The 26,963-nt window shown below is 37.8% G+C and overlaps 1 protein-coding gene across 1 annotated transcript; it reads right to left on the bottom strand.

Moving 5' to 3' along the window:
- Positions 1-368: 368 nt before the first annotated feature.
- On the bottom strand, positions 369-25,828 carry tmtc2a (transmembrane O-mannosyltransferase targeting cadherins 2a). Its single transcript, XM_056747811.1, has 12 exons — positions 25,428-25,828; positions 10,752-11,343; positions 7,695-8,538; positions 7,447-7,561; positions 6,265-6,350; positions 5,895-6,079; positions 5,649-5,727; positions 5,383-5,504; positions 2,380-2,461; positions 2,078-2,192; positions 1,276-1,339; positions 369-1,089 (listed from the first exon to the last, which is right to left on the bottom strand). Exons 1-12 carry the CDS (start codon positions 25,508-25,510, stop codon positions 910-912), a joined length of 2,547 nt encoding a protein of 848 aa, XP_056603789.1. The 5' UTR covers positions 25,511-25,828; the 3' UTR covers positions 369-909.
- Positions 25,829-26,963: the final 1,135 nt, after the last annotated feature.

Here is a 26,963-nt window from a genome sequence, read left to right as displayed (position 1 = left end):
CCTGCACAGATACAAGTACTGATAACTAACTGCCTTCTTTTCACCATATGTTTTCTGTGTTGTCTATGTGTCTCATTTTGCCTATCTATAATTAATAAAACATTTAACTCTTGTTCATTTTACACATATATTTCAGATTTAATTTCTTAAAACAACAAATAGCAGAATTATGGTCTGCCTTACCATGACTATTTAACACTTCAATGCATTGTTCATTCAAAAGATGGCAGCATGCCGAAATATTTTAATGAGGTCTTTTACATAAATTGGCATTGTTTTGACGTTGTACATTATTTGGAACAGGGATAATACATTTCAGTAAAAAGGTAATCAGAAAAAGAGCAGAGATTTATATTGTGGTAAAAAAGTTTAATAAGAAAGTCTTGACATTAAACAATCAAATTACATTCAACATGTTCTTAGAAGTGAGGACAGAATGATAAATGATCATTTTTGAACAGATTAGATTCTTTATACAGATATTTAAACTAATAAACTGTTCATTTGTTACTGACAATAAATTAGGAGCAGGCATAAATAATAATGATCGGGAAAAAATAGGTTGTTTCATTATTAAAACAGTAAGATTTAAAGTTACAGGTAGTAAATTTACTCTCCCTAGTTCATGGAGAATCAATGAATCAATCCACCCCGTTCAGTGTTCTCAGGACAAAGAGATCCAGCAGTTCTCTTAATTTCCTGGTTAGGAAATGTGACCCATTACATAGGTTTTGCTGCTCAACAAAGAACTTCTCACAGCCGTCACCTTTAAACAACTTCACTGGACCAGTTCAAGCTCTCAGTGTTAACCAGTTTATTTGGTATATCACCAACATCTGTAGACTGAAGGACGATAGAACACAAGATCCAATCCCCGCAGGTCATATATAACGGAAATCCAGCAGTACATCATGATCCAGTGGTTCGTAAGTCCTGTTTCTGCATGACATTCCAGAGTTTTTGGAGGTTGGATTGAGTGATGAGGTCATCTGGTTTGAGCTGCAGTGCAAGGAGATAGTTGCTTTCTGCCTCCTTCAGTTTCCCATTAAGGTGAAGGATGGCACCGAGATTCATCAGAGCAGCTGGATGCTGAGAGACAGGGAATCATGTCAAGAATAGTTATAGAACTAGGTAAATAACTGCAGATCATAAGAGTGTGTGTCTTGCTGTCTTGCTGTTTTCTACTAGTTTAATTAAGTCAATGGTGACTTATTTTACGTATTCTTAAAAAATGTAATGTTTCCAGCAGGTATTTAACAGAGAACAAACACTCACATCAGGTCTCAGGTCTGCAGCCATCCCATAATACCTTTCAGCCGCTTCATTCTGATTGGCTTGTCTGTGTGGCACAAAATAAAGCTTGTAACTGTATGAAACCTACAGCATAATAAAATTAGAGCATTTATATTTAATAAAAATTATATCTAATACTAATTTAAAAAACAAAGTGTCAATATTTGCCTTTGAGTCCACAAGTAAACAATTATGGAATACGGCGCTCTGATTGGTCTCGACATTACACAGTCAAATATTTGTATATAATGAACACAAAACTGTTACTGTAAAATTCACTTTGATAGTTCTATATCAGACAGCAAGAGCCTGAATTTCATGAGCCTGAATCAGATTCCATCAGTATACCGATGAAAAATACATCATCAAAAGAGAGAATAGACTACAGATCTGATTTGTCTGTTTTGGATTTTTGTTTCTTTTATCTCTAAAAAACAAACATAAGATCCATCTGAGAAGTGTGAGAGCAAAATCATTTCATCTGTAGCTCCCTGCTGCTGTGCAAACATGCTCTTCCATGGGAGAGGCGTGTGAGCTTCCTTCAGTCTAAATCAGTGCAAACGCTGCATTGCGGGAACACGGAAAACATGGCAGGGCCGTGACTAAGAATTCTGCGCCCACTGATTTAACTATTTAATGACTGACATCAATACTTCAGTAATTGCGGTGAGACCCCATTAACCTTCAGGGCTCTAGAGTTGCTCCAACCCTTCATACTGTAGATTTGATCTGCGTCCCTGATCGGGGGTAAACAGTTTTGGGTGATCCTTATCTAAAAACACACCTGAGCATGTGAGCGGCGTTGAACACGACGTCAAACTCAGAACTGTCCAACTCTGCAGCTTTCTCCGCCATCGCCGCGGCCTCTCCCAGACGAGACTGTTCCAACAAAAACTGACCTGAGTGAGAGCGAGAATGAGCTTACAGGATGAAAAACAACCCGGACTCAGCACGCCAAAAAACCCACAGGTCAAACGGCCTCAGATCGGTCCAGATGTGCAGTACAAGCTTTTAAAAAGTTACTTTACTTAGAAGCCTCTGGTGCTACTTAATTTTGTGATACTGATAAATTCTCGGGAACCCTACCGTAATGCATATAGCAGTTTCCCCTAGCAGGGTCCAACTCTATCGCCTTTAAGAAATAGCGTTCCGCTTCAGACTTCTGACCCTGTGGAGAAATTTCGGAAATAGTTATCTCCGCCATTCATAATAAAGGAACCAGCAATACAAGTGACAATCTGCTCTGTATTAATGCGAGATGTTATCAATGTCAAGTCCAGGAAAGAGCGTTTAGAGTACGTAAGCGTGTTCGAGTGTGTTTTATGTTTGAAAGTCTCTCTCTTTTTTTCACGGTTCAATGCTGATTGCTTCCATGTTGGAGTTACCTTTGCATATCATTTTCCTGTATTAAGCAGCGAGGCCGTATTAGGTTTGCTTCATTAAACGGTTCTGTCATGAACACTTGAGATTAAAGGACAAGGAAATACAAGAAAAGCTGTTGTTTTTCCTTGGCTAAGGGTTTTGAAAAGCATTCAACTGTGTCAAACAAACAATGTTCATCAAATGTATAGGCCTCACAATACTTGAGGTCAAGGTTGCAAAATGGTTTTATGATTTGAATCCAAAAGCACAAAACAAGAGGTTATTTTTTTCTTCAGACCACGATTTAATAGAGTTAAGCATACCCGTCAACTTGAAGTCAACTAAAACTGTTTCTAGAGAAGATAAAATATCTCTGTGTATATTATTTCTCTTGTGTATTAACTTAACCGAGAATGCTCTCTCAATAGTAACTGATGAAAACATCTCATCTTCATCTACAAAATCCCTCTCTCTGAAAATAACTGATGTATTCATTTAAAATGATGCACTGCATTTTGATATTTAATTTAATCTGAAAAAATATCCCATGCGGTAAAACAACATTTGATCTGCTGCTCTCCTGATCGGAGTTAACAGACTGCAGTTCTTTAGCTCGTGGTCAAAAGTTCACCAATAACCTGTTTTCAATAGGGAAAGACAGTAATTACATTAAGTACATTGCTTGAGGCACATAAAACTGTTTTGAGCCATGTGTATTAAAAAGTGGACAGACTGGGGGCCGGTGTGATTTTAAGGGTGGATGTTTTGAGGAAACAGGTTTGAGAAAACGGTCTGGACTCTTGACCAGGCGTGCTGGGACACAACCCCAAATCAGATAATTGAGGATATGAGATATTTCATCCTGGGGGGTATACAGCTGCTCAACCTTTCTCCATAACCCATCTCTATTTACATAAAAAGATCACAGATGGGACAGAGGTGATAGCGGAGTATGAGTAGAGAAAGAGATGGAATTAAAATGAGACTGTCCTCTGTCCAGGAGAGATGCTTCAAACTTGAGAACACCCTGATCTGAGTGTAAATGTGTGAGGAATTTGTCTTTGTGGTTCTGTTCTCCTCAAGGACAGACCAATTATTCTCTTTCTGCACAAAGTCCCTTGAGAGGTCAATCTGTGACTTAAATTCAACCACGCCTGGTGTGAATGTATGAGTGTGTTTTTCCAATTTCTGTTGCTATTTCTAGTTAAAAAACTACATATTTATTATAATATAGTTAACATTACATTAGGCTACACTAAATTACATTAATTATTCATAACATTTTATAAGTATTTACATCTAATGTAGATTTATATATTTTAATGTAAAAGTATATTTTAGATTATGTAAAATAAAATAAAAATAACATAAAAAATTAAAGATTTAGACTAAATTATCATGAAACAATACATACAATAATATTAAAATATATATAATAAACAACATATATATAAAATGTATATACAGTTGAAAGAAAAAGCATGTGAACCCTTTGGGCCCTTGGGATTTCTTCATAAATTGGTCATAAAATGTGTTCTGATCTTCATCTAAGTAACAACAATAGAGAAACACAGTCTGCTTAAACTAATACCACACAAACATTATACGTTTTTATGTTTTTATTGAACACAACATGTAAACATTCATAGTGCAGGGTGGAAAAAGTATGTGAACCTTTTGGTTTAATAACTGGTTGACCCTCCTTTGGCAGCAATAACCTCAACCAAACGTTTCCTATAGTTGCAGATCAGACCTACACAATTCCATTCTTGTTTAATGTTTTCCTTATTGTAGATTTGTCAACAAAAATGTTAGCATGTGCCAGAGATTTCTGTAAGTGTTTAGCTGACACTCTAGGATTGTTCTTCACCTCATTGAGCATTCTGCGCTGTGCTCTTGCAGTCATCTTTACAGGACGACCACGCCTAGGGAGTTTAGCAACAGTGCTGAACTTTCTCCATTTGTAGACAATCTGTTTTAACGTGGACACATGGACATTAAGGCTTTTAGTTATACTTTTGTAGCCCTTTCCAGCTTTATGTAAGTCAACAATTCTTGATCGTAGGTCTTCTGAGAGCTCTTTTGTGCGAGGCATGATTCACATCAGACAACGCTTCTTCAGAACAGCAAACTCAAAACTGGTGTGTGTTTTTTATTGGACAGGCCAGCTTTAATCAACACATCCAATCTCATCACATTGATTGGACCCCAGTTTGGCTGAATCCTGGCTCCAATTAGCTCTTGGAGAAGTCATTAGCCTAGGGTTTCACATACTTTTTCCACCCTGCACTATGAATGTTTACATGTTGTGTTCAATAAAAACATGAAAACGTATAATGTTTGTGCGGTATTAGTTTAAGCAGACTGTGTTTCTCTATTGTTGATCTATTGTTCTCTTGGAGAAGTCATTAGCCTAGGGTTTCTCATACTTTTTCCACCCTGCACTATGAATGTTTACATGTTGTGTTCAATAAAAACATGAAAACGTATAATGTTTGTGCGGTATTAGTTTAAGCAGACTGTGTTTCTCTATTGTTGTGACTGAGATGAAGATCAGAATACATTTTATGACCAATTTATGAAGAAATCCAAGTAAGCCCAAAGGGTTCACATACTTTTTCTTTGAACTGTATATAGTGTCTAGATATATAAGAGAAGATTCAGTTCATCTGTAAGGAAAACCGTTAAAAAGGTAATAAAAGTAATGTATTTGTCAGTTTGACCAACCACAATCGACAGCAGTTTTCCATACGTCAGGTGCGCTGGAATGTGGTCGGGTTTGGCCTTCAGTGATTCCTTGTACCAACGCCCGGCTTCTTCTAGATTATTCAGCCTCATATAAGCCTCACCTGTAAAGTCAGATCCAAAATCAGGACCATAGCTAAAATTACCCAGAATGCCATCGATTTATACTGCTACCTTATATATCTGAAAATGTGATTGTAACCTAAATGTAATGTACAATGGACATAAGCTGAATAAGCAACACTAACCCATCATGTTATACAGACTCTGGGGAGCAAACTGTCGAGGCATCTTCAGTACAGCCTTTTTATACATGGACAGGGCCTCCTGTAGACCAATCACAACAGCACGTGAAAATGATATCATTAATCAAGGGTCATTAATGCAGGACAGCATCACTTCATCTAATCTATACTGCGCTTATAGGGTGAAAAAATCACTAGGTTTATTCACATTTCTATCTTGATGAATAATCAAACAGAGGTGAGACACACCTCATGGTGGCCCTGCTCGTGAAGCAGTTTGCCCAGATTGTACAAGCAGCTGGTGACCGAGCTCTTGTGGGCGTGAGGGTCCTTCAGGTTCTCATCTGGGATGTCTGCGCAAGATAGAAAGGTGCGTTTGGCTTCTTCAATGGTCCCCTGGGACACCTGGATGATTCCCATGTTCAAGTATGCAGCTGTAAAAAAGGAAGGTGGAATCAGGCAAAAAGTAACAGAGAGGAAGAGCTTAGATGAAGAAGCTTTTGTGGCATTCGTGCAGTCACACAAAAAAAAATCCTGAACCAAACCATTTATCTAGCAATTGACTGGGTCAATGACTGTAATCACGTAGAAGAAAGAGAAGTTGAAGAGCTAAACTCACCGGCCAGAGTTGGTCTGCTCCTGATGGCCAGTTTATAGTAATGAAAAGCTTCAGATAACTGCTCTCTCTCCTGCAGCAGTAGACCCCTGAATGAAAAAAGCACAAAAAACAGGTGTTAGGCTCAAATTGGAATATGATTTGTTTCATAGTACATTTAATATTATTATTAAAAAGGATCAAGGCCAACATCCTGTAAAAATATTAAAGGCAAATCCATGTTTTACTACATTTTAGCAATTTATTTGCTAAATGTAGATTAAAATATTGACGACTAATCTTGCACTGCACAGATCAACAAAAGTTTGTTTGTTTGTGATTAAACATTTTCCTTAACTGATCTAGAGAGGAATGATTGAATTGATTAAACACTGAGGTGTCTGCATCTCTCCAGGGTTATTGGGTATTAGATGTGTCTGCACGCTTCCCTCCAAGACTGCAAATCAGCTAATAAAATCGCCACAAAAATTTTGCCACAAAAGAGCCCTGAGGGAGAGATGCAGCAAACCCTTCCAGTGTTCTTCAACCTTTCTTTCTCGCGTTTACTGAATGCTAAGTATCACTTCCTCTCCATGATGGAATATTCCAGTTTCACCAGTTCTTCACACTGTTTCACACAAATGAAATATAATAAAAAGCGAGAATTAACTTCATTATCTATGTTGTGTGCATTGACTTAGTTCTGTTTTTCCGCAAAACTCTCGTTTGTGGGATTTTTGTTTGTTCCCATGCTAAACTATGACCTTGAGATACCAACACCCTGCACTGTCCTTTGAAACAGATAAGAAATAGAAAACTGCAAGATATCAATGCGGCTAGCCATGCAACACTGATAAAAACACGCCTGACCAGTAACATTTTATTTACTTATTTCTGGTTAAAGAATGACCTCTGCAACTTGTCTGTCTTAAGTTGTCTTAATCTTCTTTTAAGACATATTTTATAGTAATTTTAATAGGTTGAAGTGATACGTTCAATTTAAATGTTTAATTTTATTTTGTTATACTTAATATTCAACATTAAACTATGCTCTTATATCTATTTTTTGGGCATTCTCTGTAAAAAAACTTTGGGTCAACTTTTTTTGTTTTTAAATATGGCCTTGCAGATAAAGTTTGACTTTGGATAACAAATCTCTTGAATGTGCGTGTAGACGTATGTGTTAGTGAGTTTCTGTGTACTAACAGATTGTAGAGCATGTCAGCCATGTTGCCCCGGTAATAAAGTGCATTTCTATACGCTTTCTCCGCTTCAGCCATCTTTCCTTGGTTCTTCAGGACGTTACCAAGGTTGCCCCAAGCTTAGGAAACAAAGAAACATATATAGGTGATTTATAACTGTAGACTATATTTAATAAACTGAACAAAATATCAGATTGTATATTAAATTTTGACAGATCTGATGTTTATATCTAAAAAAGACAACATACCAACCTTTAGCAGGATTTACAGAAAGCCCAGATCTGTAGAGCATCTCCTCAGTCTGCCAGTCTTGGTTCCGCCTCACAGTTTTCAGACTGTAGATGAGAACCAAGCCAGCTGCACAGCTCATAAGAACACCTCTGAAGCTCTTCGACCTGCAACGCATGAATAAGCTCCTCAGTCCTGCGGTCACGAGCAGACAGAAGCCCATGCTGGGGATGTAAAGCACCCGCTCGGCCACCACAAACCCCACGTAGAAAAGCAAATTAGTGGCTGGGATGAATGGCAGTGCCAGTAGTCCCAGTGCAAAGATAACCACATTCTCCGTCGGCAGTGCAAGTGATTTCTGTGGGGTTTTAAAGGGATGAGGTTTATGATAACCATTTCTTTTGGTCGAGTCTACAGATTTGGTCTCCCTGTAGTGATTGTTGTCTTGGAGGGGAGTGCTGTCATGTCCATTAGTGATCGACTTTCCATTGGTGTAAGATTTTCCGTTGACTGTAGCGGACTGAAGAGGTGGGCTTCTCAATCCTATCCACACCAGGAGAGCAAATCCAGAGTAGAACAAAACAGACTGAAGATTCCTCCAATCGGTGATGCATCTGAGCAGAGGAAGAGCATCCATGGACCAATCAAAGCTGAGCCTGTCAGGGCAAAGGAGGAGCCAGGTGTTGATAGCTGGCAGGTAGAGGAAGGTAAGTGCTCTGGTTAGTACGTGAGGACTGTCGGCTGCCGGGTTGTCAGAGTTGGAGAAGTTTGGTGGTCTGCTGCCCATCCAATAAAATCGAACAAATAGAAGAATGATCCCCCAACAAACAAGCCAAGCCAGACTGACCAGCAAGCTAACGTTCCTTCTCTAGAAATGAAGAGAAACAGAAATAAGAAGAGTTTTTTTACAGTGGGGTGCTGCAAAATACTGAAGTCCCTTAAAATAGACATTGGAGTTAACCTGTGTTAGTGTTTTTGTTTACCAACATCAGGCTATGTTATAGTTACCATACCGTATGGACTTTTCACTCCGCTTAGATAGCTTAGCGCTAACTTGATAAACAAACAAATAAAAGCTTGCTGCATGTTAAATTTCGAAATCCCCTGACTCGCCACATTCCTATAATAGTAAATTAGACAGAAATAGCGAGGGCAATGAAGGACTTTGATAAACTGACCTCATTACAACAGAGTTCTCTGAGAGGACAAAGGATGGGCTTGTTTCATCTGGTACCAATCATATTATCACATAATGAGGGAGGTGATGAGTTCAGAGCTATCTTTAGTGAAGATATATAACCTATTTGTTGAAGATGGTTATGAAAGGATGTGAGACATAATTATTAACACAAGACGTTCTAAAAACGGTCCATCATGACCTTCAGAAAATGCTTATGTGAGCGTTTCTGGTAATTGCTTATTGTGCCTTTAATTTGTATCTCGCTTTGGATAAACACGCCAGCAAAATGATTCAATCTAAATAGATACATGTAACACACAACATCTTCGCATCGATGTATGTTACCATGAAAAATATTGAAATGGGGACAAATGCAGCAGCGGTATCACACACAACTACCACACACACTCTAACACGCTTCAGATCCTGCACTAAAAGACAAAGTCATTTCACACCAAAACATTTATTCATGCTTTAGGAGACGTGACATCGTCTGTATCATTTCCCAGCTGAATTTCCTGCCACAGCATAAATGGCTCCACATAAATCATACTGTTGACTGAGTGGTTCTTCTCACCCACACCGCATTGAGATAAATGAGCCGATGTGTGTGTCTCAGCAAATTACACCTTAAAGGGTGCAAATCATTTCTCATGAGCCCTAAAGATCAAGCGTAACTGGGTATAGGAAAGAAAACTCTCACTTTAATCAGTATCTCAATTGTTCCTGTGTTAGCAGCTGAAGGGTCATGGGTTCGAAACCCAGGGAAAACACATACTGATAAAATGTATACCTTGAATGCATTGTAAATAGATAAATGCATGGAAAATGCATAAATCAACAAAGTTATTTCATCAAATGTCCTTTGAGAGCAAAACAGGTTGGCTGGTGCTGAACCAGCAGCCTCGTGCATTGCTAAACCCCTGGAAAAGACCAGGACGCATTCCAGAAAATCACAGTGAGCTTTATCTCATCTCAGCCCAAATAAGAAGCCAATGGGATGAAAAATTGCTTGAACTTGCATTGTGCACTCATCCAAACATGATCTCCTCACTCTGCATTCTGGTCAAATCAAAGCGATATCAAATATCACAATGTTTGCTTGCCAGCCTCTAGAATATCAATGAGGGCGTCCTATCTTTTTTCATTACCGTGATACGCATTCATTACCCCGCAAATGTATAGGCTTGTATAGGTAATGCGTGGCATTAAATATGCAAAGGCTGCAAACACCATTTCAGACGATCCTGTGGGATTTCTTATTGTTGATGGCTCCGACTGAACTTAATAAGGTTCCTATGAAAAAGTGAAAGCCAACTGAGTCAAAGAGAAGGTGCTTTGATAAAGAGAAAGACAGGAACTGAGGTCACGGTTTCCCTTATTTCTCCTTCCTTATCCTTCTGTTTGGGTTCCCATGCACCCGCAGATGCCTTGAGTGTTTATCATCTCGGGAGTTATAGCCCTCCCTTCAGCCCCCCTCGCGGACCTCCAGAAAAACAGGAGGGAAAGCCGGAGACACACAGGCTATGATAAAAAAGTCCAGATGTGGCGGCGAGTTGGCATCGGTCTGTGGCGTCTGGACTGGCAAGATTGCCCTTGACTCATTGTTTGAAGGGTGGAGGGGCGACACAAAAATTCTAATTTATCATTGTGTTGATAAAGATAAGGTGTGAAATATTATACATCCGGCTGATGAATGTGAATGTCATTGGAATTGTTACTAAACTTATAAAGCGCACCATTTGAATTTGTGATCATGCAGATTTTACAACTTTTTGTAAAAAAAAATACGAGAATTACTTTTTATTCCGGGCCAATTCTCTTTCAGCCTCACCTGACCCCAGTATTAACCTATTAACTCAAAGCTCCTAAATATAACATGACACAAACATACATCTTACCTTCAGCACCAACATTATGGCTTCCCGAAGCCTCAGTTGATGTACAACACAAAGGTCATAAACAGCAGACACGGCCAAAACAGTCACTCCCTGCTCCTTCCACAATAAAGCAGCCGCTGCAGCCCCCAGACTTCCGGTCATCCACAGCCCAGCCCTCCACGCAGACCCGCTTGAATGTTCCGCCAGCGGTCTGAGATGGCAGTGCCGGGCGTAACACATCAGTGACAGCAAAAAGCAAAATGCTGCACCCACATCCGCTCGTCCCACCACCCCAGCTACCGCTTCGGTGTGTATGGGATGCGAGGCAAACAGCAGTCCTGCCAACAGGCTCCATGGTCCTCCTCCCAGCAGGGGGCGACAGAACGCAGTGAAAAGTGCGGTGACGCAACAGTGCAGGCCCACATTGACTAGATGGTAGCCCCAAGGGTCCAGGCCACCCAGGATGTAGTTGAGGCGGAAAGAGAGGGTGCAGAGAGGACGGAAGGACTTGTGGCTTCCGCTGTGGGTGAGAAGAGTGCCCCAAAAGTCGTCATAAAGGATGTTCGTCCAGGGTGTGTCTGGTAGCAGGTCTTGGTTGGTTTTGATGGCTCGGCTGAAAAAGACAAGGAGAGAACAAGGCAAGACTGGGTTATGTTAGACTGGATAAGATGAAAAATGATCTATTGTCACATTCCGGAAAACTGAATAACACACAGAGTGTAATGTATTCATTTTATTTGTGATCCTCGAGAGGATTTGAATATTTGCAATGATTTCTAACAGGGCAACAAACAAAAGGCATATTACTTTAGTATGTATTGAGCATACTCTTATTTTTATTCTCTAAAGATAAAACAGAACAAAAGATACATAAAATGCCAGAGAAAATATATTAATTTATAGTAGAATATTAGGTATTAAACTTTCTAATATTATTAGCAAACTAACATAATTGAAGAGAATTAAACTAAAAACACAAAAGTGCTTAAAATGTTCGGAATTAATAAATAAAGGCTAATAGATTTAAAGTCCATTGCTCTCTCTCTTTTACTCTTTGTAGGGCACCGTGACTCCAAACATGAGAAAGCAGGCGCTTGTTTTCATCAGCCAGGAAACACAATGCTGGGAAAGTCAAGAGCCCTTTAGCCCTCATCACGCTATGACCCCTGCACAGAGGTCACAGCTCAGCACTTGACCAATCACAGGCCACCAGACGCCATGATTCATGACTCTGTGTGGATGGATTAATCGTCATTTTAAACATTCTGCTGTAAACATGCTGTGTCAGGGAACTACACATGTTTAAAATGTTCTGCATGTGCTTGATTTTTGGAAGTTTTAAAAATGAATCAAAACCTTTGTAAACAGTTGTAGCTTAATAACACTTATCTGGGTTTATGTAATTGCGCCACAATAAATCAGATTACTATAAATATACATTTAGCCATTAAGGGCTGTTTTGCTTTGCGGTCACGACTGTGTTTACTAATAGCTTTGTACCGTTTTCAAGTTTATTACGAACACACCCAAAACTAAAGATGTAATTAAGAGAGAAAGACAAACAAACACATAAATACAAATCGTTTCGATGTGCACTGTGTGTTTGGATTTTGTGTGGTCCTTTCAAATGTCTGTAACCGAAGATGCTCATCAGGAGGCGAATGTGACCCTCACCACTTGAGCCTCTCCAAAATATTTTAGTTTTGTAGCGACTGTCTACGTCTTTGCTTAGCATTCCTTATTTAACTCTAAGATAAGCAATGGCTGGGAAAACTGGTTGTTTTGAAAAACAGTAAATAGTTATGATATGATGAGCTTGTAATGTTTTAATGTATAAAATAATTCAGTTATTGTGGACAAAGGATTTACGACTCTATAAAGAGAACAAAACTGACACTAACAAGATATAAATAATGAAGGCAGAGTGTTTCAGGGGCACAACCGAAGAAAGTCAAAATCTTAATCGATTTAAACATGTCCCAACAGAGATGTGTGTGTAAGTGCGTGCCAGACAAATGAGATGCACACATTTGTATGCAAGTGATAAACATTTCAACAACCTCAGTAATGAAAACAAATTATACGCTTGAGTGTCTCACCCTCGTTGAATTAATTAAGTGCAAATACTTCTGAATTTCGAGTAAGTCCAAACCAATTTTTTTGACAAAATCTGCAACCTTATGCTCCGAAATATCCTGAAATATTAGTACTGCAGTCTACAGTACTGTGTGAAGGTCTTAGGCGCATACGATTATTCACAAAAATATTTTTTGACATATTTCATTTTAATACGTCAGTAGAAAATATCAATATAGATTTCTTAATAACATTCTAACAATAATCAAGTAATCTTAAACACATAGATCAGTCTGATCATCTGATAGTCAGGAATTACATAGAGACAGAAAGACAAAGTGACAAAGTGTAGAAATAAAGTGAATCATTTCCTGTGCCACATTTTTTGGTAATGTATGTTAAACTATTTTTGAGCTATTGTTATTGGTAGGTCTTCACAACAATAGGCTTATAAACACTACCAACAGCATTCAATCGCAGTCAGAGCTCACAAAAGCTGTACCATTCTAATAGATTATTGTCCAATAAATTCTTTTTGCAAAGGTTCTCCTATTTGTTTAAACAGAGACCAGTGTAAAACGACCCATTTGGCCATAGAGCAAAGCATATCTCTGTGTGTTTTAGTTGTAGATAAGCACTCAGCTAAAGGAATGTTATGTTTTCGAATTTCTAGAATAACAGTTAGTTCCAGGACAGCTCAACACCACATTTTGGGTGAGAATTATGGATTAGGATTTCTGACATCAGGTTAGACTTTCCAATTTACAAATTAAATACATCAATGCAATTCCTTAAATTTGCTCACCCAAAAATTAAAATTCTGTCATCATTTACTCACCAGCTTGTCATTTCAAACCAGTTTGATTTCTTTCTTCTGCAGAACACAGAAGAAGATATTTTGAAGAAAGTTGGTAACCACAACCATTCACTATTGTATGGACACATGTGTGCCAGTTAACAACATTCTTCAAAATAGCTTCTTTTGTGTTCTGCGGAAGAAAGAAAGTGAAACAGGTTTAAAATGTCACGATGGTGATTAAATGATGACAGAATTTTTAGTTTGGGGTGAACAATCGCTTGAAACTATGTGAATGAAGGTAAGACTGCTATATTTCTTGATAAAACATTTGCTTGCACAAAAGATATTGCATTCTTAATTAATTGAGCTCACTAAAACTAAGATTTCCTCAAGGCATCATTAATATTGAAGGACTTTTAATTTGCTAGAGTAGGTTGTGTAATGAGGCAGTTGAGTACCTTCTTATTCCCTGCTGAAATACTTACTCATAAAGTTGGAATTTTTATAGGTAGTTTTAGCTTTCACACAAACTAAAAATATTGTATACCAAGAACTAACAAATGAAAGAACATTGAGCCATTATTGATCTTTTTGCCACTTTCAGCATCTGAATCACTATCTAAACCTACATGCAAAACTAATTTATGTTATGTTTTGATTATTTTACTACCAGATTTTTACTTTAGCATCTACATGTCTTGTGTCTCATTCAGCACGTCAATCACTCAGTTTGAGGTTTAAATCTGCAACCTTTGGGTTACGGGCCATAACCTTTAACCACTTAACCACACCACCCAATATATCATCTGTTATAATAGACATCAAATCAGAGTGAAGTTACAGTGCACGGTATCTGGTACATCATATCTATACTGTACATATCAGTTTTTTTCCTGTATAGCATATATCCACCAAATAAATCACAGTGTGCTAATAAATGTCAGGGATTTTATTCAGTTTAAAAAGCAGAAAAGATGTAACAAAAGAAAGCTTTAATTTGTTTACCATTTCTGGGAACTGTATAATTCCCATGCCACCATTTGTGGTATTTCATGGTTTTGATCGCTTTTATTCTAAACTGTGTGAAAGGAAATATGTTTGCCTGGTACTGTACATCATGCAATAAAAAATATGTTAAACAAAACCATTGTGCATCCAGCAATAATAAATTCCTTCTCGACATCCGTCAATGTACATTCTCATATTAAAAGTCATCTTTAGGGGCCATCGTTTAACAAAAGCCAAACTGAACTAAAAAAAGCATGATCAAAGCCACTAAACACTGACTGCAGGCCAGATGTTAAAGCCAACTCTGGCTGTAGTATTTAACTAGGCCAGATCCTCATTAAGATTTAGCCCTCAACTGGAACCTATTCATGAGTGAAAAGATTTCTAACACCCAATAGGAGTAGGGCATAACTCTTCAAGACACTTTTCCCCGTTGTGCACTCTTCAAAGACACCGGGCAAACCGGGGAAATGGGCGTCTTCTATAGTCACAGCTAGACACTTTCATCTGCTTAGACTTACACACTCACTGATTAAACCAACAACAGCAGGGACAATGAACCTGTTGCAAATGTATGGTTAACACAAAGAGCCTGAGAGATGTGAAATATACAGAGGGGTCAGATGTTTGGGGTCAGAAAACTATTACTAGGTCACCTATAATGCTATAATATATATATATATATATATATATATTAAGTACATAAGTTTCTTTTGGCAAGATTTTCAAATCTTGCTGGGATAATATGGATCATTAACTTTTATGCGATTTTTTTGTGAAGTCCTTGCCACCTGAAGTGAACACAGTCATTACAGCAAAAATAGGAAGCAAATACATAAATTATTATATAATATAAATGCTTGTAGATTTGGAATAAACATGGAAATCCACTATGCAGTTGGAGGGGCAGAGTCCAGACAAATGACGTAAAAAGTTGCATTGATGGAGCTTCATACAAACCATCAGAATGATTTCAATGATCTGAGCAGACCCAATGATCTGTGCTGTGCCTCACTTGACAATTGATCTGACAGTTTCCTCCATACAGAAGAACTGTCGTTGAGCTCCGGTGTGAGGCATCTGGGCTAATCCCGCAGCGATGTCATGCTAATGGGAAAGCCATTAAAGTCGGGACAAAGAAGCCCTGTTACCTCAATGATGGATGATATCCATAGGAGAGCTAGTGGCTCAGTTAGCCACAGAGACAGTGGTGGTTAAAGGAAATCAATGTCTTGTAAAACTACTGCATTCTCGTCAATCAAAACACTGTCTGGATGTATTGAAGATTTAAAGCAGAGTATATGACAACCTGCAAAGCTATAAAGCATAATTGAGTAACTGAGTAACTAAGTAGCCAGATCAGGTATGACACAGTACGTCATAAAATAAACTATACATTGACATTTACTATATACATTTGATAATTTATGTTCCATGCGAATCGAAACAAAGGCCTTCGCGCTGCTAATGCAATGGCCTTCTTGTTGAGATACATATACCTACGAGAAACTGCCAAATGGGAAAAAAAAGAAACAAAAGGATGGTAATTAAACGTTCAAGTTCATTTAATTAATATTTCAACATTTCACTACATTATAGACGACAAGTGACAGATTATGCGGCTTTAAGAGGCTGAAAATCACTTGATATCCGCCCACTCTGCTTCTCATTCTGCATCTCCAGACCCTTTAAACTCTCACTGTCTGAATAATGTGACCGCTGTGGAGCTGCACATCTGGGGAGCTGAGAGCTCTAAGTGTTTCTTGGCCGTCCCTATGGTGCCGGTAATGAAAATATATATGCAGATCGGCACTATGAGCCAAACCTTTCAAATGTGTGCAGTGAATGAAACACCAAGGCAATAAATGAAGTCTTCAACATTGATGGATTTGATCAAATAAATGGTTTTAACAAAATCTACTTAACATTAGATTTATTGAGCCACATAACCAGACATCAGTCTCTGGACAAGAGTTGAAGTCCAGTTCAATACAAATGCAAATTAAAAATCTAAATCCCAGGGAAGTGAAAAGCCAGAGGAATATCAGCATGAGAAAAGGCCGAATAAATATCTTAATCCATGTCGTCTGTTGTCTGGCTGGGTAATAATAGAGTCTGAGTAGTTCATTAAAAGGCAGTTCCTGCGTTGCCTGTATTGCTGTGATAAATGATGGTCTTGATTAAATCCTGACAGTGCTTATGTCTCGACAAAATGAAAATGCAAATCAAATCAAAATGTAATCATGAAAACTAACCCAGAGGCTCATGCGTATAAAGGAGATGTGCCGCTTTTAAGTGTCATTGATGGCTCTGTCCTTTTCCTAACAAGGTGTTTCCTAAAAGTGTTCCTGTAGCTCAATTGGCAGAGCTTTGCATTAGCAACAATGATAACATTTATAATTTAAATGCAACTTGAACAAAATACATGTAAATATACATATTACACCCAAAAAAGTATATATGAGCAGATAGAATAACAAAAAACGAACACCTATCTATATTCATTTGTGTAACTTTTTTAACCATCATCATCTGTTTTAGCTCATCAAATTTACTAAAGACCTTAGTTGCCTTCGCCATTATGTGCTTGTCAAGATTCTTGATTTGTGATGTAAAATGTAATACCTTTTTTATAAATTAAATTGGATTTATATGAAGCATAAATGTTCATAAATGAGAAAATTCAAATGTCCTACTATATAGTATATACTTTGCTGCAGCAAACAAATAAAAAGTATTGTTTTGTTTAGTCTTTCTGAAGCTGGTCTTTTAACAGGTGTAAATTGGAAAGCTGGTGGTGGTAGGGTGACCTACAAAGCCTCCACCTGCTCGAGAGGAAAACAGCTGAAAGCATCCAGTCTACACACGGGAAAAGTGAATTGTACAAACCCACAAATGAAGAACAGCGGGTTTTAATGGGGTTCTTTCACTGTCTGAACATCCCACATGAGCTATTAAAAATACAAGAACAGAACAAAACCAGGCCAGAAAATTCTAGTCTTCCTGTGTGCCATCCATTCCTTCTGTCCTTTCGAAACAGTTTTCAGGGCATCCACTAATCAGCAGAGGACTCAAGCTGCCGTACATCTATCCCTCCATAACCTCTGTCATTCTAGACAGTATTCAAGTACATTTATGATTATAAGTTGTACGTGTAATCATATTTGTACTGATTGAATATACCTTAAAAAAATGTAACGATACAATCATAAACACTAATGTCAGCCAATAAGTGATACAGACATACACCTTATTCTTATATGATATAAGACAAATACAGAATTGGAGATGAAAACAAAGAGCAAGCAAGGACACATCGTGCAAAAAAACCTGAAAAAAATAAAGACAAACAGAGATCATGTGCTGGATCACAATTACCTGTTAAATCAAACTCATGCATAATAGCGAGTGGTGGAAATTTCTCATTTCATCAGATCCTGATTGATGATGTCTGCAGACGTTGCTTTTGGAGATCACATTTGGATGTCATATTGGAGTGAGAGTCAGAGCTCACACGCTCCAAGACAGATAAACACAGCAGGCAGCAGTTTATCTAAATCCCTCTCTGAAATATTGATTCTTTCTGTTTATTCAAATCAGGCGAGGCCAGATAAAACACAAACTCAGAGCTGACGGTGAGCTGTTACTGCGGTCAGACGCCACTGACTCGAAACATCAGAGCCAGACAAGAGAAAAACAGCATTGATATAGACATAACATAAATGAGCTGAAGTCCTTTTGCTAAGCCAAATTTCTCATTTAAATTGGATGGGGTGCAAATGTAAGTAAAACAATAGACCTAAAATATAACAAAACAATATATATATTAGAAAAAACATTAAAATCTGAGTGATAAAAAATGCATAATTATCTAAGCGAATAATCATAAAAATATATTTAAAAAAACAGAGGTCACCACCTTTGTATAATGTGACAACATAGCCTCTCTATCTCTGAACAATAAATTAACTGTGCCATCTGACCGGTAATAGTGTAGCATAGCAATGAGAGAGCTGGAGACAGCAAACCTCAACAAGTCCTAATATCGCAGCGATCTTTCTTTACACGGCAGACAAAATGCTCCACGCGGCTCTTATCTTGGGGAAACACAGGAAAAGCAAACAGATTGTTTCCTGCCTGGTGATGAATCACAGGCCCCAAATCATATGAACAGGCTACAATATGATCCGGATGCGGTTGCTAATGATGCCCCATCGCTCTGGGCAGAACGAAGTTGGAATACAAAGTTAAGAGTTTCCCCTCCCTACATACATGGCATATCATTGAGATAATGCAGGTTGAAGGATGTCGTAAGCATGCAAATCAATAAAGCTGCAATTCCTAAGGAAAGTTAAGTATACATGATTTTATAGTGTATGCACATTCTTATTATAACGTATAGAATATGACATTTTAATGTTTAAACATACACATCATAATTGCTCCCTCCACATTATAATAAATAAAAACTTAAGCTTTACCGTGGAAATTAATAAATCTAGACCACCTGGGTCACCCCTGGAGCGAAACAGGTGTGAGAGACCTGCAGAGGTTTTCCAAAACCATAACATCTCCTTCCCCTCTCATTTGGCATTCTTCTTATTAAGCGAGAGGATATAAAAACATTGCCTCAAATTAAGAATTTAAAAATGCATTTTCTTTTAAAGCAGCAATAATTGCCCAGAAATATATTTGGGAATTTTAATGCTCAAGTTGGAATGCTCAACATGATGCCCGGTTTTGGAGCAGAAAATAAGATGTAGTCTAATGAGCGACTGTGGATTCATAAAGGGTGTGGGCTTGTAGCCTACATTTAAAGCAACTGAATCCATCCAGAAAGACAAAATTTAGGGTTCTCATTTCATGGCAGGTAGCACTGGTGACACACGTCGGAAATTTACCAAGTGAGGTACAGGGCAGATACATCTAAAACAGAATAAAACTAAAGAACATATGCCAGATTTTGTGAATATAATTAGTGTGTTGCTAAAGCTACTTCAATTTTTTTAGATACAAATGTATAATTTTAGTGAAGTACATGCATATTAAGTTATTGTTTAATGTTTGGGTCTTATGGCCACGGGCATTCAATGTGTTTTATACTAACATGGTGCACAAATGAATCTCTGTGTGTGCAAAAAAGATCAATACATGAATAAATTTGTACCTCTGTACCTGCACACATGATTTGGAGTGGTTCTCTTTAGCACAACTACAAAACAAAAAGCAATTTCGCTCCCTGTTAAAAGATGACCACAGCCACACGGTTGGCAGGGATCATGATTACCCCATGATTAAGCTGTCAATCGGACCGCCCAATTATCACAGAATGACATTACGTTGATGGGGTCCCTTTATATCCCCACACCCGGAACACAGGCACAAAAGGATTATGACCATCATTAATCTCTGAATTAACACCTCAGTGGACACCATCCATTCATTAGAGGCTTTGTCAGTCAAAGAACACTACCGTTAATACAAATTTTTATGTTTTCTAGCGCAGGGATGATGAAAAATAAAACAAAAGACAACAATAAAGATGGAAGGAAGTAAAGTGTGAGTTTTTGTAAGATGAGATACACAATCATTAATCACACAGCCAGCAAACAGCTACAAAAGTGTGCAGTCTGTTGACGCTTGTGTGGGTTTGAATTTCCCCCTCGATTTTATGCCCATCTTTGTGTTTGTGAGACGAAGCAGATGCAAAGGCAATGTGACACCAGACTCTTATAATTGTTAGGTTAAAACATGTCTGGATCATCAATCTCATGCACAGCCAGTTGAAACACAACCCTTAGGTCAAGAATAAAATGAAAATAAATTCTGACAGCATTTACTCATCCTCCTATTGTTCCAAACCCACATAACTTTATTTATTTTATGAAACATAAAAGATGCTTGGGAGAATATTTGTGAATAACAGCAACAGCTACAGTCACTATTCACTTTCATAAGATGAATGAACGTGGATGGTGACTGCCAGTCTTTCTTTTTTGTTCTGTTAAGGAAAGAAAATTGGAAGCAATAGTGAGTAAATTATAAAAGTGGACTATTCCTTTGTGACAACACACAATTATAACAAAGAGCTTTCTTAATTTAAGGGGCTTATTGCAACTACACATGCAGGGCAACGGTATTAAAGAGTATCTGCTCAGAACATTAAAACATGCCCACACCCAAACATTAAACCTAATAAATTTAAAGACAAACTGGTCAGATTTGCAAACATTCAAAATATTTGTGAAGTCTAAGAATAGAATCCTTTATTTGTCACTGTAGCCAAACGAAATTGGATGCAAGTCCTTCGGTGAAACAGACCATAATAATAAGTAATAATGGGGAATATTTAGTTACTAAAATACATACACATTTGTCACATTTTTTGAATTTGCACATGAACCATCAGCAAGTAAATGCTAAGGCAGTGGTTCTCAATAAGGGGCCGCAGCTGACTTCCAAGGGGGCCTCTCAGGAGCACTAATAATTTAAAATTAGACCAAATGAGCGTTGAACTGCATTTTATAACAACAGAAAACCAAAATATTTTATAATAATAATATTTTAAATAAACATTTCCAGTTAAAATTAAGCACCGAAATATTTTTTTGGTAGACATTTTGGAGTTTTTGTGAGCAGGAGGCGGGCCTTTGAATATTCTTGAATAAAGTGGGGTGCCTTGGAGTCAAAAAAGGTTGAAATCCCCTGTGCTTAGGTCTGCTGAAAATTAGCCTGGGCCGGTAAGTTATGACTCAACTTTATACGACTTCAGACCTGAAGTTTCATCATGTATGAACACTCCATAATTCAGTTGCCACTCAGCCGAGCACTTTCATCCAGACCTGCGCTGGTACGACTTCCACAAGGGAATGTAAATCCCAGCCAAAGGTTTCCATAAGTCTGGAATTACCGAACGTTTAAAGTCAAACATGGTGACAGGACAGAATTCATGGGAACACACATACTGATTTGGGTAAAAGGGTCTAATTGTGCATATTGAAAACGTAGTGTAATGGCTAGAACATGAACGTTTTTAACCTGCTGATTCTTAATGTTTCAGTATAAATAGAATACAGTAATAATAGCACATTAGGGGTCAACGGGGGAAATCTTTTGTAATATTACTGTTTCCTTGGTGACAAACTAAATGTCTCTTTTTCACAGTCAGCCAGTCTGCATCTTGTTTTCTTTGTCTCACTATAACTCCCCAAAATGATTTCAAAATTGCTTTTGGTTCTTTGTATGTAGTCCATCTGCCTCTCCTTTATAAAAATACATCATCTCTATGATGTACTTTTCTGGGTTGTGTGGATAAATGAACCTCTTCTTGCTCCAAACATCTCATGTTACCTTTTAAATCAGTCACTCATGTTGTGTTCCACTGCAGTGCTGAATGACACGGCTTTGGTTCAAAGAGTCTGTGATAAATGTTTTGGAAGCAACAATGTGTTATTAAGATCACACCATGCTCAATCTGAAAAAAATATTATATCTAACAAGACCCACAATGCACTGTTCAATGCAAAGAGTAACAGTTATAGCAGTAACAATGTGGTAGTGGTACAGTCAATTCTTCTGTTATATTAAATAGTACCCGACCTAAAACTATGCCCCGTCTCACAGACAAGTTTTGGGTCTAGTCCCAGACTAAAATGAAAGGTTTGAACTGTCTTAACTGAAAATAAAATGCCGTGACATATTTTTACATTTGTAATTGGCTCAAGATGCACACTAGAAATGTTTTTATCTAAGGCATTTAAAAAAAAGGCATAGTCCTGGCTTAAGCCTTGTCTATGAAACCGGGCCTAACAGAAATAAAAGTACATTTTAGAATGGTATATTATTGTATAATTAGAAATTCATTGTCTTTCGAAATAGGAAATAATGCCATGGAGGATTTTAATAGAAATATCTTTATTGTTACCATTTTGCCTTATGTCGCAGGAAATCAATAGGACAGATTTACTTCTCAGATAAAACACAATTTGAGGAAACTCAGATTTTTTTCTGAAACCCAGAAGAGTATGACATTTGAAAAAGCATTAGAGCATGTCTAGAACAAATGAGGAAAATACATTTATACTTGCCAATACATCTCAAGGCTTGTTTTTGCGAGACAAAACGTACAAACTAGACTAGACAGTAGACAGATCATGTTTTGGTTAATTTTTATGCTCAGCAAATTGGCAAACATGGTTTTGTGTCAGTTTGGATTTTCATAATTCCTCCTGTTATCAACACCATTCAACATAAAAAGCTTTGTATGAACTATTATTTTATTATCATTTATATTTGTTGCATCAGTTATGACCCCACAGATAGCTGTGTGTCAAGAAACTGGCACCATACAAACCCTGTCAGAGATTGTGTTCTCTCTAAACACTATCCATCAAAACAAACAACACACACGCCTATAATTAGACGCGCCTCGTAAAAACACAAAGCGCTAAGCCGTCTGTCCACTGATGGGTCGCATTGTGAGCATCACAAAGCCATCAAGTTCAATGTGACAATGGAGAAACTGACAATTGTTTAGGAAAACACAAAAACAGAAACATCTTCGACTTGAGTCGCTTCTGGAAATGTAGGAGTCATCATCTTTTGAAGCTTTCAGTGAGAATTTCATTAAACAGCTTGAAAAGGAGATAGATGTTTCTTTATAAATCCCCTTGGAGGCCCATAATGCATTTCTAGTGTCACATGTTCAGGTTGCAGATTTGTTACAAAAGTGCGCAAAAATGAAAAAGTATAAAGTGGGCCGCTCTCTATGGCTGGGTTGCATTAAAATTCTTCATTCCTGCCCAAATCCTTTCCGCGACAACTTGAATTGTTAGTGATTGAGACCTGACTGAGAATACCATCTGAATGACATCCTCTGGAGGCCATTTAAGTGATATAACTATCCTTCAAAACTGACAGCAAGTTTATACAAGTGGGGTTTATAAAAATTAGATCCATGGAAAACATTTTTTAGAAAAACAAAAGATCACATAACGTCGACAGCACATCTCAAACATCGCTCTCCAAACATGCAACAATAAATCTTTCCAAGTAAAAAAATATGACACAGGCCTACTCTTTCATCATACCAAAAATTCTTTATTCATATTTTATTGACATACTATCGGCTCATGGAGAGTGGGCAGGCCTCCATACCGTCCCAAGGAAAAACACTTGACGTGATTGAAAAAACAGAGACGCTGTGCTGCATTACAGAAATCTGGATGACTGCAAGTGTACTTCCAAAAACAGCTGGTGTATGACCACAAAGGCACAAAACACAACCCCAGGAGGAAAGCATGGAAGCACAGTCACTAGAGTCTTTGATTATGCGTTTTGCTTGTGACTTCCACCAAAACACATAAATCAAAGCAACTCTGACCCTCGGGAGAAGGTAAAGGATGCAGGACTGTTGACCTTTACGTGAGAAGGTCAATTTGATAAATGGCTCTGTAGGGTCAGTGTAACGATTGGTTATTCACTCAAAAGGGACAAAGAAGACACGCGCATCTCCTGGGCTTCAATTAACACCGGGTTTCATCTGAATACTGAAGGTCACAGGTCATGCTTTATGCTTTACACACAGTGTTGAAAATACACTTCCTGCATCGCCGATACAAAAAAACGTCTGTGTCCTATTTATCTTTACTTGAACTAAACATGTTACTGAGATCAATAGAATTGATTCAGATAATACTTGTGTTAATATAGGATTTTCCAGAACAAACACACTGAGATTTTTGTAGTGGCAAAACCTATAAAGTCAGATTGATTCCTAAGAAGTCAACCACAAGTGCTTTGAGACCACCAGCCTCTGAAATCAGTAAGGCCACATTAGGTTTCACCGTTGGGTCTGCCAATTAATATCCAAAGAGAATGAAAAGCAGCTGGATTTGTTTACCCAAATGGTCACTTTCCTGTTGCATTGGCTACACCAAACCCATCGTTTCATGGGTCGTTGCACTGTAATAAACCCAGAAAGAGATGCCCGGGGTTATGTCATACCATATACATGCAAATAAAAATGGTTTTAATTAATTTTCCAGATGGAAACATGAATGTATTGGTGAGAAAGAAAGCAGGCCGGCTTAACACGGTAAGATCTAGCAGCATCTCTGGATTGGAGAAGAGCAAGATTGTGCAAATGTACAACCACAAGCAGTAGACAAACATTGTATTTGTGGTTAATTACGTAGTTTTACAATAAATACCATAGTAAATGTGTAGTTAGTTTTTGTAAGCTTAAGTTTGAAAAGGGCACATTTAAGTGTCAAGTGATGGAGTGAACAACATTTTTCAATTGCACATTTTAACCATTTCTTTACGAGAATAAAGCGTTTATAGTTACCATAATTTAACCATATCATAGCAACCACAAATTTAACCATCGTCTCACATGATATTTGTGGTTGGCCTACAATTAAAATGGTAATTAACTTGAACTTTAATAAAATAACGCCATCACTTTCACAAAGGACCGTAACCATGGTTTCCAACCAAACGCTTTAGCGGTAGAGTTACGCTACAGCACACTGCGGTATAAAAATAACAAAACAACACGATATCCCGCATCAAATATTATTGCAAACGTACAGAAAACGTCATACTCCCATTTATACACCTTTTTGTGCGTTTAAACGACAATGTTAATAGAAAGTTGACTTTTAAGTTTACAGTTCAATCCAAAACTGTTTACCATACCAGGCATATATATACATATATATAGCATAATGTCGTGTGTTCAAATGCATGGTTTAACTAAACATATATCTGTCAGATGTGCGAGTGTCAATGTAAAATGATGGAGAGTCTACCTGTCATCGTAGCAGAAATCAGCGCTCAGTGTGTTCACGTACAGGAGCAGAGCCACAGCGCCGCACACCAGCTCCGCTATCATCTCTCAACACCACACAGAAAATAAAGTCAAGAAATCAAAGACAAACATCGGTCCCCGTCCCGGTTCACTCTTCTTCTCATTGTTTTCCCTCTTCTGCGAGATGCACATCCCAATTCAATTCATTCGGACGGAGTTTCAAACATAATCATCTCTCTTCTAACCCATTTTCAGTCCAAGAAATGAGATTCAGTCCGATACATATTTGGGTTTGAACTGTGGGATGTCGTTGTTCAAGTGACCGTGTTCGGATATCCCTCCTTTAAACGCAGAGATTCAAGAGAAACATCCCGTTGCAGTGACACCCTCCTCTCACACACAACACGCGTGTTATTAGATGTTGCGCATGCGCAGAAGGTGCGAGTCTTTTTTTATGGGAAATGCTGTTATTATTTCTTGTATTACATGAACAACAACTAAACTAATAGTATACTATATTATACTATATGCAACATTATTAGTATTATTTACGAAAGAATCATATAAAATGGGAAGCACAATCAATGCCTTTTGACATCTTGTTGTTGACCCTGTTGACCCTTGACCTTCGTCTTAACTGGGTAAACAGCTACTAGTTTAGGGATATAAGGTCTAAGTGTGGCCCTGATTGTTGCCCAAGACCATGGTTCATTTGTAGAAATAAATCCAAAGCACCACAGTTAGTTTAAATAAGTTGTTGGCTTTAGGAAACATTTGAGGAACGCTGTTAAAAAAAAATGAATCGTTTAAAATGTTAATCGAATGTTAATCGAAACACCAGAAAATGTTTTACTTGTGTACATAATAAAAGAGCAGGTTGCACATCCATTGCTACTTTTAATCATTGGGACAAGCCTTTTCCATCATTACTGATAAATATCAAGCAGGAAACTGCCACAGTTTGGACCACTCCTGCTCAGAAATAAAACTTTGCTCGATTTAGAAACAAACCAGCACAAACACCCTCTGAGATCAACTGTGAGAGCCAAATAAAGTCAAACATTAACCAGACACTATTATTCCTTTATTTCCAGATCTCTCTCTCTAATTACACATATGGTCTGTGGCAAAATTTCATACTAATTATATAAGCATTAGCAGATTGACTGAATGTATTGTGGAGTGTAACATTCCCACGACTGTAAGATTTGTAATTAAACTGAAATTCCTTTAATCATGAAACTAAACAATAGTCTGATTATAGAGAGTGTAAACATATTGGACAGCGAAAGGAAACTGCCAACACCTCTGCGGGTTTTTTGTGACATTTCACAAATGAGAGCAATCTAAGCATTTCGGGCCAGCAAATTCATCAAATCGATTCACAGATCAAGTCTATCCTTCAAGTCAGGTCTTTTATTCATTACGGCATTTCTCTACATTGGGGATTGGCTGCATTAATAAGAAGACTGTTTGTCTAATGAGAGGTTTGAGCTCGGACCAAATTTACGAAAGCGGTGAAGGTATATTAGAAAAT

Source organism: Triplophysa dalaica, chromosome 5, assembly GCF_015846415.1.
Source record: "Triplophysa dalaica isolate WHDGS20190420 chromosome 5, ASM1584641v1, whole genome shotgun sequence".
Classification (NCBI taxonomy): Eukaryota; Metazoa; Chordata; class Actinopteri; order Cypriniformes; family Nemacheilidae; genus Triplophysa; species Triplophysa dalaica.
Note: the sequence above shows the minus strand (reverse complement) of the source record. Positions and strands in the feature narration are given on the sequence as shown.

What these genes read in the sequence shown, in the direction of transcription:
- tmtc2a (XM_056747811.1), bottom strand. Translation starts at nt 25,510, where the DNA reads ATGATAGCGGAGCTGGTGTGCGGCGCTGTGGCTCTGCTCCTGTACGTG. An exon ending in GCTGACATGCTCTACAATCT is followed by an intron (nt 6,351 to 7,446) that starts GTTAGTACACAG and finishes TTTTTCATTCAG; the next exon opens with GGGTCTACTGCTGCAGGAGA. An exon ending in GAAAACTGCTGTCGATTGTG is followed by an intron (nt 2,462 to 5,382) that starts GTTGGTCAAACT and finishes ATTTCTCCACAG; the next exon opens with GGTCAGAAGTCTGAAGCGGA.